At 39.5% G+C, this 15648-nt stretch overlaps 2 protein-coding genes across 4 annotated transcripts in view; both read left to right on the forward strand.

Moving 5' to 3' along the window:
- Positions 1–15648, forward strand: part of LOC116437867 (T-cell activation Rho GTPase-activating protein-like) — a 633784-nt gene that overhangs the window by 199477 nt on the left and 418659 nt on the right. The gene's annotated exons all lie outside the window — the stretch shown is intronic.
- MCC (MCC regulator of WNT signaling pathway) overlaps positions 1–15648 on the forward strand; it is a 186785-nt gene that overhangs the window by 32081 nt on the left and 139056 nt on the right. The window contains exon 1 of one of the 3 annotated variants that reach the window (XM_032096161.1): positions 13104–15024. The exons of the other annotated variants lie outside the window; for them this stretch is intronic. Within the exon in view, the coding sequence (XP_031952052.1) occupies positions 14968–15024 (57 nt within the window). The 5' untranslated portion in view covers positions 13104–14967. Of the gene's footprint in view, positions 1–13103; positions 15025–15648 lie in introns of those variants that run through there. 3 annotated transcript variants of the gene reach the window in all.

The following is a 15648-nucleotide window of genomic DNA, read 5'->3' on the forward strand; positions in this document are numbered from 1 at the left end:
ATAGAAGACAAACAATACACATGTTTCTCCAGTAAAACATCTGACCCTGCCTTGAGTGACGTTCTCATCATCAAGGCAAGAAAAGTATTTTAAGTGTAACTACAAATGGTTGTACAATGATGGTTCAGAAGTTACGTGCTGTTACACATTTACAGAGATACCATATGAAGCCACAGTGTGCAGTGTTACTCAAGAGTGCTCAGTGTGGTGGCTACTGCATTGCTATGGCATGTAGAAAACTAAAAAATAAAAAGGCTTATAAAAAAATAAGGGTTCCCAGGTTTCATGGCTTTCTGAGTCAGGGGAGGATATCGAGGAAAGGTTTTTCACCCCAGGGTGTTTAAGCACTGGAAAGGCTCCCCTGAGCAGTGGTCGCAGCATCAACCTGACAGAGTTAAGAAGTGTTTACACAATGCTCTTGGGCACATGGTGTGACTCTTGGAGTGTTTTGTGCAGGGCCAGGAGTTCAGCTTAATGATCCTGATGGGTCCCTGCCGACTCAGGATATTCTATGGTTCCATGATCTCTAAATTCTTTCTATGATTACTGTCATGAGAGATGCCTGATCTTTGTTTTGATCTGTTACATTTCTGCTTTTAAGTATTCTTCTATGCTTTTCAAGACCACAGTAGAGTCATCAGTCTCTCATTTATATGTAGATGAATACAATAACATCTTCATTTGACTCCTGCTGAGGACTGGTGTCATGGGTCATATGTAAATTTTTGCTTTGGCTTTGTTAAAATGGAGAAAGAAAAGGGCAGGAGAAAATTGAGAGAATTATTTACTTTGGGTTTCAGTATTTATTCATCTTTCCACAATTTTTAATACTATGGGGCATGCTTACTGCAGTCTAAATTTAGGCTCTTCAAAGAGATAAACAGCCTTCACAGAGCTGAGATTTAATGTAGGTTCTTCCTTCTCTGTCCCTTTCTCAGATCTTTCACTTGGAGCTCCATTTGCCACAATGATAGGCAAGCTGGTCCCTAGCATTCATTCTCAGAAATGACAGATCTCAGCTTTCCCATTTTTATAAGTTGAATTCAGTTAATTAATCAAGTGTCAGTTCTTGTTATTAATGTCCTGATTTACTTTCTGACAGCCTTTTTTTAGCCTTCTTTTGATTTTAAACTGTGCAGTCAGGCTAAAGACCTCCTTGTGGTGATTATGTACTCCTACAGCATAGATTATACCCCTCAGTCAAGGCAGAGGGTCTCCATGCTGTCCTTTAGGTTTTCCATTTGCAAAAGCTAAATGAACATCAGTCCACTTTGCCTAGCTTTTATAAGGGGATTTTTTTTTTAAATGCATTTTCATAATTTTGGGAACATACATCTCTACAGCATTTTGTCAAAACATAATTCCTGCTCTGAAGCATTATTCTTCATCACAGGAGTGATGCAATTTTTAAAACAGCGCTATTTGAAATTTAGCCAGTCATCCTCATTTCATATGTTTCTATCATTGTTCATTTTGCATTGTTTTGCTATAATTTGGTTTATTAACACATGTTCAGGTTCAGCTTTTGTTTTACCTGAATAATATATTCTGTAATCTTTATAGGGTGTTAATCTCTTTCAGTGTTTTCCAGATTTGCATTTTTATTCTTAAATATTAACACGTTCCTCTTTAGAGCTCTTCCCCTTGGTATCAACATTTACGAGTAAAATATTAACGTTTCACATGACTTGTCACCGCTTACTGATGATCTACCTATTTGTGCCAATAGGAGTCCTCATGTGTGGGTGTGTTTGAGAGTTGTAATTAATTTAAATCTTCTTCATGGGCAGAAAAGAATGCAAGCATTTCAAAGGATTTGTTGTGCATGCGGATGTTTGGGAGCAGCCATGGGATCTCAAGTGTGCATCCTACAATGCTACGAGGAGGGATGACATTCTGTTCCAGGAGATGAAGTATTGCTGTTCTCTGAAAACATCATGCAGGCAATATCTCAATATGATAGGCATATTTCACATTAAAATTCCAATGGAGTTTAATAAGCAGAAGCAATAAGACTTGCTTTAATTCCCTTTTCATATTCTCCTTGCATGTGATTAGAATACACTTGAATTTTTCTTAGTAGAACGTGTGCATATAAATGGTAATGCATGTATGTGTGCTTAATGTTGGCTTCTGTTGCTTAAATTTGATGTTAAGATGAATGTATTTATTGTCGGAAGTAACTACATTTACATAAACAAAACCCACTGGTTATGTTTCATTTGCCATGACGATAAGATCTCTGTTCTTTTAGTTGGAAATACATCTGGTTTGCTGAGAAAAGTCTCTGCTTGAAGATCTTCCAGTTTGAAGATGTAATCCCACGTATGTTGATACATGGTGGTCTTTTAACTATCCAGTCCCTGGTCTGGTGGGATCTAGAACCCTTTAATCTCTGATTTTTCCTTCCAAAGACACTCCAGTTGTGTTGGAACCTCCTCCTTGCCAAAGCTTTTTTATTTGGAAACCTTTAGAAAGATTTTATGAGAGTATGGTTGATTTGCAGAGGGGAAGGATACAGCTGTATTTTTGAGATCAGAGTGTGGCAGAATTTCGTTCTGACCGCACTTCAGGAGGCTGTGTTGCTATTTCCTCCTCAAAGCAGCCGTGCCACAGATGTGGTTGTTCTTAGTAAGAGAGAAGGGCTTATTTACAGAGTTGCCAGAATTACTTCCTGCAGCATCTCACTCTTCTGGCCAACCACAGAGTGTGCATAGTCCTGCTTTTTATCTTGTGCAGGGCTGTCAGTGCAAGATGCATGTGTCTAGGTGGGAGGGTATTGGTGCAGACTGCTCCACCTGCCAGATCTGCACTTCTCATCTCAAGAGGAGCTGGTTTTTGGAATGCCTCCATCAAGAACAAACAGAAAACTAGTACAAAAATGTTCTTAATGCATCTTCTTATAACTGCTCTGGTATATGCTCTTTCTTATCTCTTCCTGTCTGATTTGCATGTGTTTGTACCTCATCTGGAGGTACTAAAGACATCATTGGGCTTGAGAATGGACTGTTTGTTTGTGCATCTGTGTGACAAAGTGTGCTTTATGTACAGCAGAATTAAAGCAGCTGAACTGGATTTATTCTGGCTATGGACTCTTCGTATCAAATGCAGATACCATCTCTATTGGGTATGCAACCCAAAGTTTATAAAGTACAAAGTTAAAGTGGAAATACATGTAACAAATCAACTTATAGTTGTGGTAGCAGTAGTTTCTCAGCATGATCACTAGCAGATGAGAACTCAATATCTTTGTTTTAGGAAGCATGATGTTATTTGACAATAGATATTCTTACTGCAATACCTCTTCATTAGTCAGACTTGGTGAATGTTCGCCTTGCTAATTTTTCTTCCTGAAGAGCACTGAGCTGCAAGTTATGACAGACAGAACCACTGTTTTGAGAAAGGCTATTCTTTTTTTAGTTGACGTAGTTTATACTGAGCAACAGTGTTCTGAAAGTCACTATTGCATTTTTCAGGAACACATGACTTTTCATTTCCTACCTGGATCTGCTCCTTAGTCAGGCAAACCTAATTTTCTGTGGTCTACTTACATTAATAGCTTTTGTGTATAAAAGAGCACACTTAGTATTATCATTGTGTTTACATTTATGTCAGGATGTAGTGCAGCTCGTTCTGGATAACTGCTTGAAACAGTATTAATGCCCTGCTTCATCCTGAGTCACAATAAGTATTTATGTGCTCTGAGGCACATGTAAATGTAAATTAAATGATTTACATGTAAATTCCATACTGCTGTCATGTTTTTGAGCATATAATAATTTCTTGTAATGCCTTAATGTTATAAAATGTACTTAGTACTTTAGCAGGAGAGTATCTCAGAGGTGCTTGTTACATGATGTGTGTTCACATGTGATATTCTGTGATGAAACTGAAAGCGCTGAATTTAATCTCTTTGTCTGGTCCTTTCTCTATTACTTCAGGCAATTTGGCAATACATCAATTATTCTGTTACTTCTTACCTTACCTCCTACTTTGACTGCTGGACAGCCAGCTGATATTTCTACTATGCTTTGCCGTGTGACTATCAGGGCATGTGCTTACATAACCAACAGTCTTCCCTTACGAAGACTGAAATTACCAGATTACCTGATGATAAAGGATGTCTGCTTGTTCATCATGTATGTAAGCTTTTATTTGGCACAAGTAAGTGTAATGTTAGTGTATTTAGAGATTAAGCATTATACTGCTTAAAAACGCCATATAACTCACCCTCCCAAAAAATTGTACACCGTGTATGTGTAAACTACATTTTAACTAAGCAAGTAAATGTAGGTTTTAAAATTGACTCCTTAAAAACAGGAAGAATTGTCTGGCTGCCAAAGAAAGCAAAACTACTTTTGCGGGGGATGAGGCAAAAGGGCTTCCTAGAGATTTGTGTCAGTCGAAGCATACTCTTATAGCTGTCCTAAATATGAACCATTTTCTCTGTTGCTAACTTCCAGGCATTAGCTGTAAATTAAATGGGAGTTCTATGGAAATTCTTTTTGGGAAATGATCTTTTAAGGGAAAGTAGCAAGGAAGTCTGACAATAGAACCATACTGTGAGAAAAAGAATTCCATGGTTGGTTTGTAGGCTACTTTTGTTTGCTGTTGCTGTTAATGAGAATCTACTTAAAAATTTCTCATTCAATTTCTGAAGCTTTTATGGTTTTAGAACTCAATATTGGTATGTCCTTTTCTGGCAAAGTCTGCCCCTTTTTATTCTAATCACTCTCTCAAAATCTACTCTGTTTTAAAATAGTTTTACTTTTTCCTTAGTGTGGGAAGCTCTGCTCCTTCAGCTTCCCCACCCCTTCCCTTACAGTTAGGGAAATGGGCCCCAAAGCATCAGGTATCCCATGCTCTCAAGGCACATCTCTTCGAATGGGAGAAGGTAATGCCTTTCTAGCCCTTCTGCATGAGGCTAGTGTGGATACAAAATACTTAGATTTTGTGTATTTTGAGGAATTTATTCAGTACTGTAGGCACTCTGTGGGATGTGTTGGAATTCGGTTGCTTGCGTAGAGATTGATTTTTTGTGAGTTACTTGGCTGAGGACTCTGTTCCGTATTTGGGAACCAGTACGTGCAATAAACCACAGGAGGTGGATCTCTTCCTCTTCTCCCCTTGCAGCCATGTTTTTCCCATATCCTACGTGCAATTTCTTTTTCATGGCAATAAAAACGATTGCTGTAAAAATGTAGCCTAATCATGCCTTCAGTTGAACTGAAATAGGTAGAAAGACCTGAAGTTGAAGATTCCAGTGGTGTGGGCAGTTGAGCCTACTACAAAAGCTTTGTGCCCAGGATAACCTTGTCTTCTGTGCATGTGCTTCCAAACCAAGCGTCATTTCCATTCTGCCAGGCTAAAAATAGACTCCAAGAATGCCATTAAAGCAATAACTGATTATTGGAATATAGATTCAGGAGGTTTGGCTTGTCCGAAAGCAGGACAAAGGCTGACAGACGTTTTTTATGTTTCAGGGTGTGGGAAGCTGTTAGCTCTTTGTCTTTGATCTCAAGCCAGCATTGTAATGGACCTTGTTTGTCTGAAGCACTCATCAGCTGTAATGAGATTATGCATTTTGTTTATACAGACCTGGCTGCTATAGCCCTCTAAAATTGTCCTCAGTTACTAGTTTTTCTCCTAAAATGGACATTCAGGATTAGGTCTGCCAGGACTCCTCTATTTTGTATGAAATGTAGGTTTTTTTTGAATCTCCAGCATTATAACAGACATAGAGGTGAGCAAACGGCAAATTATAGATATACTTTTTTTTTTTTAAATTCTGTTACTATTTCCATCTGCAGACAATCATAGCACAGTGTGATGGGTGTCAGCACAGGTCACATTTGTTCAGGCGGACTATTAATAGATGTTTTTGACTGAGGCTTTTAATTGGATCTTTTACATGACAGTTGAACAATCTCTCTCACAAGCATATGACAAAGTTGAAGTGGAGAGAGTGATGGGTTTTGACCTAGTTCTGCAGTTGCAACTGGATGATGTGAACTGGTATATGGCAATCAGGCACTATAGGAAAGAGGGTCTTAACAAGCCTGTGTAAGCAGATGTTTTGAAGGTCTACAGACCAGGTTTCAAAACTTCTAATTTAACTTAGTTGCAAGGACTTTCAGAAAATGCCTTTATGCATCCCATTTTTTTTGCTGTACTCAAGGAAGCTTTGGCTCCAGTGCAGGTGTTCAGATCTTTTTACTTTTCCAAACTCTTTTTTTTTCCCCAGTTGTCTGAAATGAAGAGCAATTCACCTGGTACAATGGGCCAGCACCACTGCACGCAGCAATACAGAGTACAGTGTTAACACTGTTGTTAGCAGAGGCAAGCTGAGTCCGAGGGCCAGGGTTAGTCTGGTGGAGCATGACTGGATTCTGGTGTGCCAGAAAGATTACCATGTAGCTCTTGCCACAGGGTTCTCTTTTTTACTAGATTTTCTGCCTGCTCTCTGAGTGTGAGCTGCTGACTTGACATAGTTGAAGTTGGCAATGCCAAGCTTCTGTGAATACTCATTTTTTAAAAAGGTGAGGAGATGACTTACTGCCCCTTTTCTTATACATACACTGCACCTTTATGTTCTGGTTACACAGAATACAGGATTTTGGTAATAAAGTGTAAATCTCAACTGTAGTGCACAGTTGAATATGGACTCTTAAGTGCTTTTGCAATTCAGTGCCAGTTTAGTTATAATGGAGTAATCAACTGTTATCTTGCCAACCCAGAGAGGCAAGGCAGGGTTCCCATAGAAACGTGTCAGTGCCACAGTAAAAATTAATCAAGATCCTGTTCCTTGGTGTATTATTTCTCTGCTACTGTCAGCCCTGGGATATTGACCTGAGGCAGTGCAAGATGCTGCCACTGTTAAAACACCCCACTCCTCCTTGTGTTGTGGTGGTTTTTAAATGACTGTGTGGTTGTCAGCACACCTGTTTTGGGGAACTATTTTGGTTCTAGTACTGCCACAATGCAAGGGGAGCACTTATACACATGTGCTCTCTTATGCTTACTGTTCTTACTTTTTGTGGAAAACAGTTTCAGCGGGATTGCTCCATTTTGGGCTAGAAAACCACATTATCACTTCTCATCTGGGAGGCTGTTTATGATAGTAGCTGTGTTGCAGTGAATTGGTAAACTCTACCTTTCTTCCTGGTAGGAAGGAACTGAAGTAAACTTTGTGTTTCAGGAAGGGCAGTGTCCTTCTGTGAAGAGTTCGTAATGAAATAAGTTCACCCCGGAGGTACCCAAGACAGGTTCATGCCTTTAAGCCAAATAGCCATCTGTAATTTCCTACACTGAGTTTTGTATTTGTTTACCTTCTTGAAACTATAAATTTAGAAAAGTGACTGGAGAAAAAGGCGTTGAATCTTTCTAGTCTCTGAATGTTTAAAGAGATTATAAGTGCATATTATTGCTTGAATCTAATTTTTACATAAATATTGATTTTCTGAAATGCGTTATAGAAAAGGAGGGAAAAGTCTTTGTTTCTGTAGCATCTACATGGGTGGAAGGTGTTTTTTCTTAATGATGAAATATCTTGTGCCAGGATTCTGAATTGTGAAGGCAGAACAAACAAGTTTTTTTTTATCCTAGACATGGGGTTGTTTATTTGACTTGGTATAGTTGGTTAATAGAGCCTGACCTGAGAGTAAATGCTAGAAACAGTGAGCAAGTAATTTCTTAACCAAGTAAGGAACTATTCAGATGAGGCCTGGAAGTAAAGAAGATTTTAGTTCTGTAATGATCTGAAGTAAGTGTAAGTGGCTTTAGAAAAATGTCTTGGTATGTAGAACCAAAAGAACATACAAGAACAGGGTTGTCCACTGTCCCTCAAAATGTAAAATGGAACTGACAGATAGGAAGGCTGAAGTAGAAGTGAGTGAGGCAGAGGTAAGGTAGCCTGGAAGATTATGATGAGAAACTTAAATGTAGGAAGATGTAAAGGAAAAAGTCACTGGAGAGATTTAAACTGTGTGTGACAAAGCAGTTAGAAGGGAAAAAATGAATTTTATAGACCAGATCTATATGGAAGGTTAGAATAGAGAGTTTGGATTTTATGTTTAGCCGTCCATGGAGAGAAAAACCCACAGATACCAGATCTTTAGAAAAATTTTAAAAACCTTGTATTTACTGGCTTGTAGGGAGTTGAGAAGTGATCTGTAGACCAACTTGCTGACCTTCATAAGCAGCTGCTAAACTATAGACACAAAATATATCAAATTAATGAAGGTAGATGAGGGCTGCAGGAATTCAGTTACAATAATCATAAAATAGATCTGTTTGAAAACTAGAGGGTTTGATTTACTAAAGTTTTTTGAGAGATGATTTCAGCTCGTGTCATTGTTAAAGTAATTTAGTTATAATTTCTGCCAAAATAAAGCACCCCAAACCTTTAAGTGATCCGTGAAGTTGATATTCTTGTTAAGTGCGCATGCCAACCAGTCTTGTAGAGCTTCAAGCAGGGATCTGTCAGATGCTTGCTTTGCATTTGCCAGAATTCATTTGACTGAAGATATTCCAAGTGGAACATTTCAGTGGATCCAAATATATATAGGTAGATATATGTGTACATATATGTATGAGTGTGTATATATGTGCACACTTTTTTGTGTAAGTATGTGCAGGGTATATGCAAATGTCACACACTGTATGTACACAAATGGGTGAAGTAAGTGTATATATGTATGTGTGTATATACACACGTAGTCAGAAACTATCCAACAGTTCATCTGTTAAACATTCAGAGATCTCGTCCACAGATGGTGAAGTGGGATGCTTGGCTAGGTGGGGGATGAAGTGTCAAAGCACAGTTCTGATGTAATCCAAGGGCCAGGATCCATCCCCTTTCTTCATGGGAACTCACATCATCATTGATCCGTGGTTCAGGATACTCCAGGTTAGGGAGTTGTGTGTTCAATGTGCCGGTGGTAATGAAAGAGTGGAGAGAAATCTTGGAGTTAGGAAAAATAATTACACAGAGATGTTTTGGTATAGTTTAAGGGCTGCTGAATGTTTGCCGAGGCATGATCATAGCTGTGGAGCAGAAATGAGAACCCGTGAAAGACAAGAATTTCTCTGGAAATGAGAAGCCCATGAAAGACAAGAATACAAAACAAAAGAGAGGTTAGGAGTAAGGAGAGAATGGCGGAAATCTCACTGTTAGAGATTGGGAAAAATAGGAGAGACTTAGCAGGGGAGTCCTGACAAATCTTTCTATAAAAGTGAGAACTTTTGGATGAGATTTAGTTCACGAACAGGAGGAAATAGAAGTTGGCTGCCAAGATTATGGGGACTTGAAGTGAAATGACTGAATTTACCTTGTGGTTAATAACTGGAGGAATGCATAACTGAACTAAGGGAATGATGGACTATGAAGGGAAGCTAAGCAGAAGTATGATGACATGAATTGTAGTTTACAGAATGGCCTCGCTGGTGTTTTTAAGCAAGGAGCAAATAAAGTGATGATAATTAGATGGCCGTGACATAGAAATGGCTGTTGTCTCTCCTTGTCCTCACAGACAAGTCACCAACATAAATAACAGGCACACACTGACTCCTAGTCCTTTTCCTGTCCTGACCTGATGCTGAGGCTCTGTGCGGTCAGAGGGAATAAAAATGAATGTGATAGGTTTGGATGAAATGACAGGAAATGAGAGTGTTTGTTTGACAGGTTGGTGAGTGGCTTCATGGCATGAAATACTGGAGGATGGAAAGAGGGATCAAATGTGAACTCCCAAGGAGACTGGTCAGGTCAAGGACATGACTTTTTAAGTGGATTGAGTAGTTGAGGAAGGGTGAACAGGTGAGAGTAGCTGATTAAAGTGCTGTTTTGAAATTATATTATTCTTGACATGTTATCTGTTTCAGACTAATCGAGATGGTTTGATTGAAGGAACGAAAAAAATATTTGCTCATGTTTTCATCAGAGAGAGTGCTTCATTTTTCAGTGTAAGGTTACTTCCAATTGTTTCAAATGGGTTGGATTGTTTTTTTCTCTCAGCCTAGGTGCATAACCTTTACTGTCACTAATAAGAACAATTTGCATCATGAACCTACCATTCCTTTCAGCCTCTCCCTTTTAAATCATGGTACATTAGTGCTATTGAATAAAGAATTTTCTGGAAACATTATCCAACTACTGTATTGAATTTCTGCTTCCAAGTTTGGCTTTCATGCTAATCTGAGTGCTGTTTTCTCCATGGAAATTTGGGCTTCAGCACTATGCCAGTGTGTTTTGTGCAGGAATGAGAAGGAAAAAAAATTTACATTCTAATGGTTTGTAGTAGATTTGCAATACTTACAGGTGTGATTTATTTATGTGTTGGATTGTGCATAGTGCTGCTCTAACTGTAGGGATGATACTGAAACAAACAGGAACTAAATGCTCAGTGGACTTCAGTTAGTTGCATTTCAATTATAGAGCTAATTAAACAGAATCAACCAAGAAGGTCTTATTTCATACATCCTGGAATTGTGATCAGCTAATGGTGTGTGTTGGATGTAGAGTGAAACTCCTCAGAAAGTGGCACACACTGTGCTGAAGAATATGTGACACATACATATTTAGTAGATAATTGCTTTTGTGCTGTAGTTTTCACTCTACAGCTGTTAAAACAAGGAAGGAATATTCATGTGTGCTAAGTGTCACACCTGCTCTAGTAACTGTAAGTAAATAGCCTGTTGTAATTACTGAGATGTATTATGAGGGAGAGTTTTTACAAAGTAACGACGGTGCTAGTGTTTTGCATATTTTGTGGCAGTTTCAAAAGTACAGGTGAGAAGGGTGACAGAGTTATAACTTGTCCCAAAAGAACCCTTTCATACTAGGTGATAGAGCAAATCTTATTAAATGATTATTCAGGTACAATCAAAAAACTAGAAGTCCTCAGTGAATCTCAGACTCGTGTCAATGATTCTTTTTCTACAGCTTAATGAGAGTAAACAAATGGAATAGATTGGCCATAGGATTATTGGATCAACAATCAGCAAACTGGCCACACTAATGGTTGTTGGTGCATAATTCTGAAATTATCTTGGGAAGAATCTATCAGTGTAAATGCACTAACCACAGTATGTGCATCATGAATGCTTTAGAGGTACATAAGGCAGTAATGGATTAGAAGTGCCGTGCAGTTGAGTGGAACCCCAGGCCAGTATCTCTGTCTCATACAGAAAGTCTATAGTGGATGTTGTTTCTGAAAGCCTCTGTGACAGTCAGGTTCGTCCATCTTCTTGTCACCTGCTTCTTGTTACCGCCTTCACGCCGATGCATCCACTGACCCTGTCATCCTGGGCTAAGAAACATCTGCAGGTTAAGAGATTCCTCTTCCCATTACCAGTCCAACCCCCCCTCCCTGCCCGTAGACGCTAAAAAAGAAGGCAGGAACAAGGCTGAGGGCAAGGAAGCATTGCTGTCCTAGGCAGGGAACTGAGTCACCAAAAGAGGGAATGAACAGTCAGCTGCAAAACAAAAGAGACTGAGTCCAACAGGCCCCTCTCTCACTGGGTCACAGAGTGCTCTGTTCATTTCCTTGCAATGCAAAATTGGCATACTTGAGGTTTTCTTTTGTTTTCTTTGAAGCCTGCCTTTGGCACAAACCAGCAGGAAAATATACTTTGGCTTCAACAAAGTTCTTAGTTCCCTGCTATGGTATTAGGTCACTTACATGTGTTTGGAAGTGGTGAAACAGCCTGCAGACAGCTGGGCAGTTCTATCTGGGAATTTGATTTCATGATGTAACATTTTTCATTCAGTTAGTTAATGGAGAAATGCTTGACAGTAATGACATTTCACAGAGGAACAAGTTCTACATCTTCAGATGTTCAGGATATCTTCTTGATGCTCCTTGATTTAAAAGTGTGATATAACAGTAACTATTTTAGGAAAATTATTACGTTTAGTCTTAGCTAGCCCTGCACAATAAAGAAATGCCTGCAAAGTTTCATCTAAGTATGTTGAAACAAGTGTTGCCAGCTTTTATGGATTAGTTAACACTCGATGCTTTCCCACTGAGAAATGTCTAACCCTGTACCACTCAATGCAGGTATGCAGAGGTTGCAGTGGGAGTCAGCTGTGGTTAAAGTAAAATCATTTTTCATTAGTTTGGTTTAACCATTTCACTCATCCACATGAGTTAAAATTAATTTTTAAATTTTAAACAAACTTTGTTCTGAAAGTACCTGCATGTATCTCCCAGGTTCTTGCACATTTGAAGCTATGGATTCTGATGTTGTTTTCCAGTCAGTATCTCTGTCTCTTTCTCCCATATTACTGCATAGACTAGGAAAAAGGCAGAAAAAAATCCTTTGTAGCATCGGTGTAGAATGCCGAGTGGATCTAGTTCAGATCCTAAAGTGTCCTGCACCATTATGCTTGGGATATAGTACCATGTGCTCTCTCTGGTCTGTCTGATGGCTGGTCTGCCAGAAATGGACAAACAATGGGGAGTTTTGAAGAAAACAAATCAGAACTTTTAATTTCTGAATGCCTGTTCACAGTCAGCAGGGAAGTATTTGGCAATATGGGGATAGAGCATGGGAAGTGCAGTGTATTGAACCCACAATTAATATGGCCTTTCCTTTAGAAAAGGAAAACCTCAGAACTTTATTCTTAGTATTAATACTGAGGCTCATCCCTCTGTTGGTGAACCTATGATAGATGTGATAGAATTTGACGAAGGTAAGATCAGAGCAAATTATAAATGGGAAAAAAAAGTTAATAGGGGTGTTGATACAGAATAGGAAGGACTGTCACCGCCTTGTTTTTGAAGGCGTAATTTTGAAAAGATAAAAACATTTTTGAATGTACTGTGTCAGCTGCAGGAAGTTTTGAATGGAAGTTGTGGGGGTTTTTCCTTATCTGTGAAAAATAAGCTAAGTCACTATACAGCACCTTTGCTTCTGGGTGCAAAACCCCTTTAAAATCACATTCTAATGCACAGGAGATCAGTGTACTACACTGCTGTGGCTATGCTGTTCCTGTGCTGCAGTCTGGAGGAGTCTGCACGCCCCTGGCTCCCTACCCACTGGAGGAGACAGCGCGGTTTGTCCCAGTGCTGCCCTGTGCCATGAGACACCGTCCCTCTGCCAGCAGAGAGCAGTGCAGCCCTTCAGCCGGATTTCAGGGGCCATAACTGAAAACATGTGAGAAACAAAGCAGTTGAGTAAGGAGGAAGATACACAGAAGCACTGAACACAGAGGCAGACCTGAATGTGAAGGTGTGAAGGAGGCACTCGATGGGGAAAACAGCAGAGAGTGGAGGTGAAGCAAGGTGGGCATAAAAAGAGGAAGGGAAACCCCAAAATACAGACTGTGCTAAAGCAAACTGGAGACCTGAAGGATGAAGGTAAAAAATCTTGGAAAGAGATTCTGGCATTCCTGTTACGCTGTGAGCCAGAGGAGTGTTGCAGTTCCTGTTGCTGGGCATGGAGGAAGGACAGGGGCCCAGAAAGTGCGACCAGTCCGTAGTACCATAGAGCAATATATGTGTGCTTTTCTTGGTTCTGGATCTCAGTGCGCTTCTTGTATTGTCATTGGGGTGAATTATCCCTATGTCTGCATGTTGATACTAATCTGCGACTAACAGAGGAGAAAGAAAAACTCACACAATTATTTTCAAAATGCTGCTCTTGGAGTGCATTGTTTCCCGTGAAAATGTTTTTGCCAGAGTGCGAGGACAGAGCCACATCTTGTACAGCATTTATTCCTGATTCTTATATTTGGGGTTTTTTTCTGAACTAATTTGGTGCTTTAATAATACATTGTATTAAGATGATCAGATAAATTCCAGCTGCAGAGGATTGTGTTTCCTACTTCTGATTCAAAAAGTACATCATAATCCAGTCAAAAAGTGTTTGCGCCTGTCACTGTGTTTTAGGGAATGGGGGAAAGGAATCGCCATTTCTTGTAATGAATACAGCATGTCCATAAATCCAGCTTACTAAGGATTTCTTCTAGATTTTTAGCGGAATGTTGAAGGCAAAGGCTTTTTTCTCTCCTTATTCCAGTAGCATCTCCTGAACTCTTTGTAAAATGTCAGTCTGTTATGTAAAATCTGCAGCATTCTAATGGTGCTTTCAGGCTTACTGTGACCTTTTGAAATCATTACAACCCCCACCCGCTAAAGCCCCCCATTTTTCCTTAATTAATTGCACACAGGAATGGGGAAATAGGAATCCAGTTTATTGTTATCCAGGTGGCGTTTCCTGTTACTTAGCTTTATAGTTTTCCGTATAGTAATTAGTATGCAGAAAGCTGGAGAGATGCCTGTAGTTCCAAAATGAACTCTCTGTAGCTCTCTCCCTCCCTCCCACTTGCACTCTCCTTTTGGCACCGCCCCTTCCATGCACCCTTTAGCCAGCAGCAAGACAGCTGTGTTTGATCATAAACCACTTAAACTCCAGGCTCACTGGCAGGGGAAACTTTAGTGTGAAGTGCAGCATTGGTTTCTTTCAGGGAGGGAGCTTTCTTCTCTTTTCCTTTCTCTCTCCACAAATACTGAGAATTGTAGCAGCACTCTCCTTTTAATTTCTCTGTGAACTTATGTGAAGCTCATCAAATTTTTCTGAGTATGTTCAGAGGCATTGGGAGATGCCCTTTAACTGAGTTGTGGAAAAGAGCAGCATAAAGCAGACATCAGAGATGAAGCACGCCTTGTAGATGGACTAAGACAGCCCTGGGATCCTGGTAAGCACTTCATTCCCTGCATTCTCTGAGCACTTCACATTATTAACAAGTCTCTTGCAGCAATGGATGGTCTGTGAAGTCAAAACCAGTTTGGCTCTTTTAGAAGATCTTGCATCATTAACTTAAACTCTCAATGTGGAGTAAAAATGGCTGTCCAGAGCAAAATGTATAAGAGAGAAGAATTTTGGAGAAGAAAGTATTGAACCAGTTGAACAAAGCTTTGAAGCATTAAAATCCGCAGAAATCGTCAAGCCCTGAGAAGTCTAATCATGAATTCTGGAGTTGCTATGAAATATGGAAATGACTCCCCTGCAGAGCTGAGTGAGGTAAGCAGTTTCAGTGCCCTTCTTTACGCTTTAAAAAGAAACATTCCCCATTCAGGCTTTCAGTCTGCGAGCAATGCAATTAAAAATTAATAGAATGTGTATCTTGCTATAACTTGCTGTGCCAGTCAGGAAATGACCTGAACTTTTTTGCTGCTTTGCTCTGAATGTGTGGTGAAAGGCTAACGATTGCAACCATGTAGAGACATTTTTCCTGTTACCCTGCAGCAATTGCCTTCCCTCCGAGAGCTGTGTTTACACCCAACATTCATCTTTGCAGTACGTGAAATATGGAGATCTCAGCTGAGATTAAACAGATGGTGATTAATTTAGGAGGGAAGTGGGGTGAGTGGAAAATGGCAAATATTTATTGGTAAGACAACAACACTGGCAGAAGTTGTGTGTGCTTGTATTTAGCCAAGGTGATACTGTTTGTTTAGGTTAGATGAATTAGGTTACTTTCCTTCCTTGCCTAAAAGAAAACAAGTCATGAGAAAGTTTCTGCTTTTCCACTGGAAACTATACTAAAGCTGTTATTTCGTATAGTTCTGGGTATGTTTTTTGTGTAACATGACTGTGTGTGTATTTAATAAATTTGAAATTAAAGCCATATCAGATGTTATGCAA

The sequence above is a fragment of the Corvus moneduloides genome, chromosome Z (genome assembly GCF_009650955.1).
Source record: "Corvus moneduloides isolate bCorMon1 chromosome Z, bCorMon1.pri, whole genome shotgun sequence".
Taxonomy (NCBI): Eukaryota; Metazoa; Chordata; class Aves; order Passeriformes; family Corvidae; genus Corvus; species Corvus moneduloides.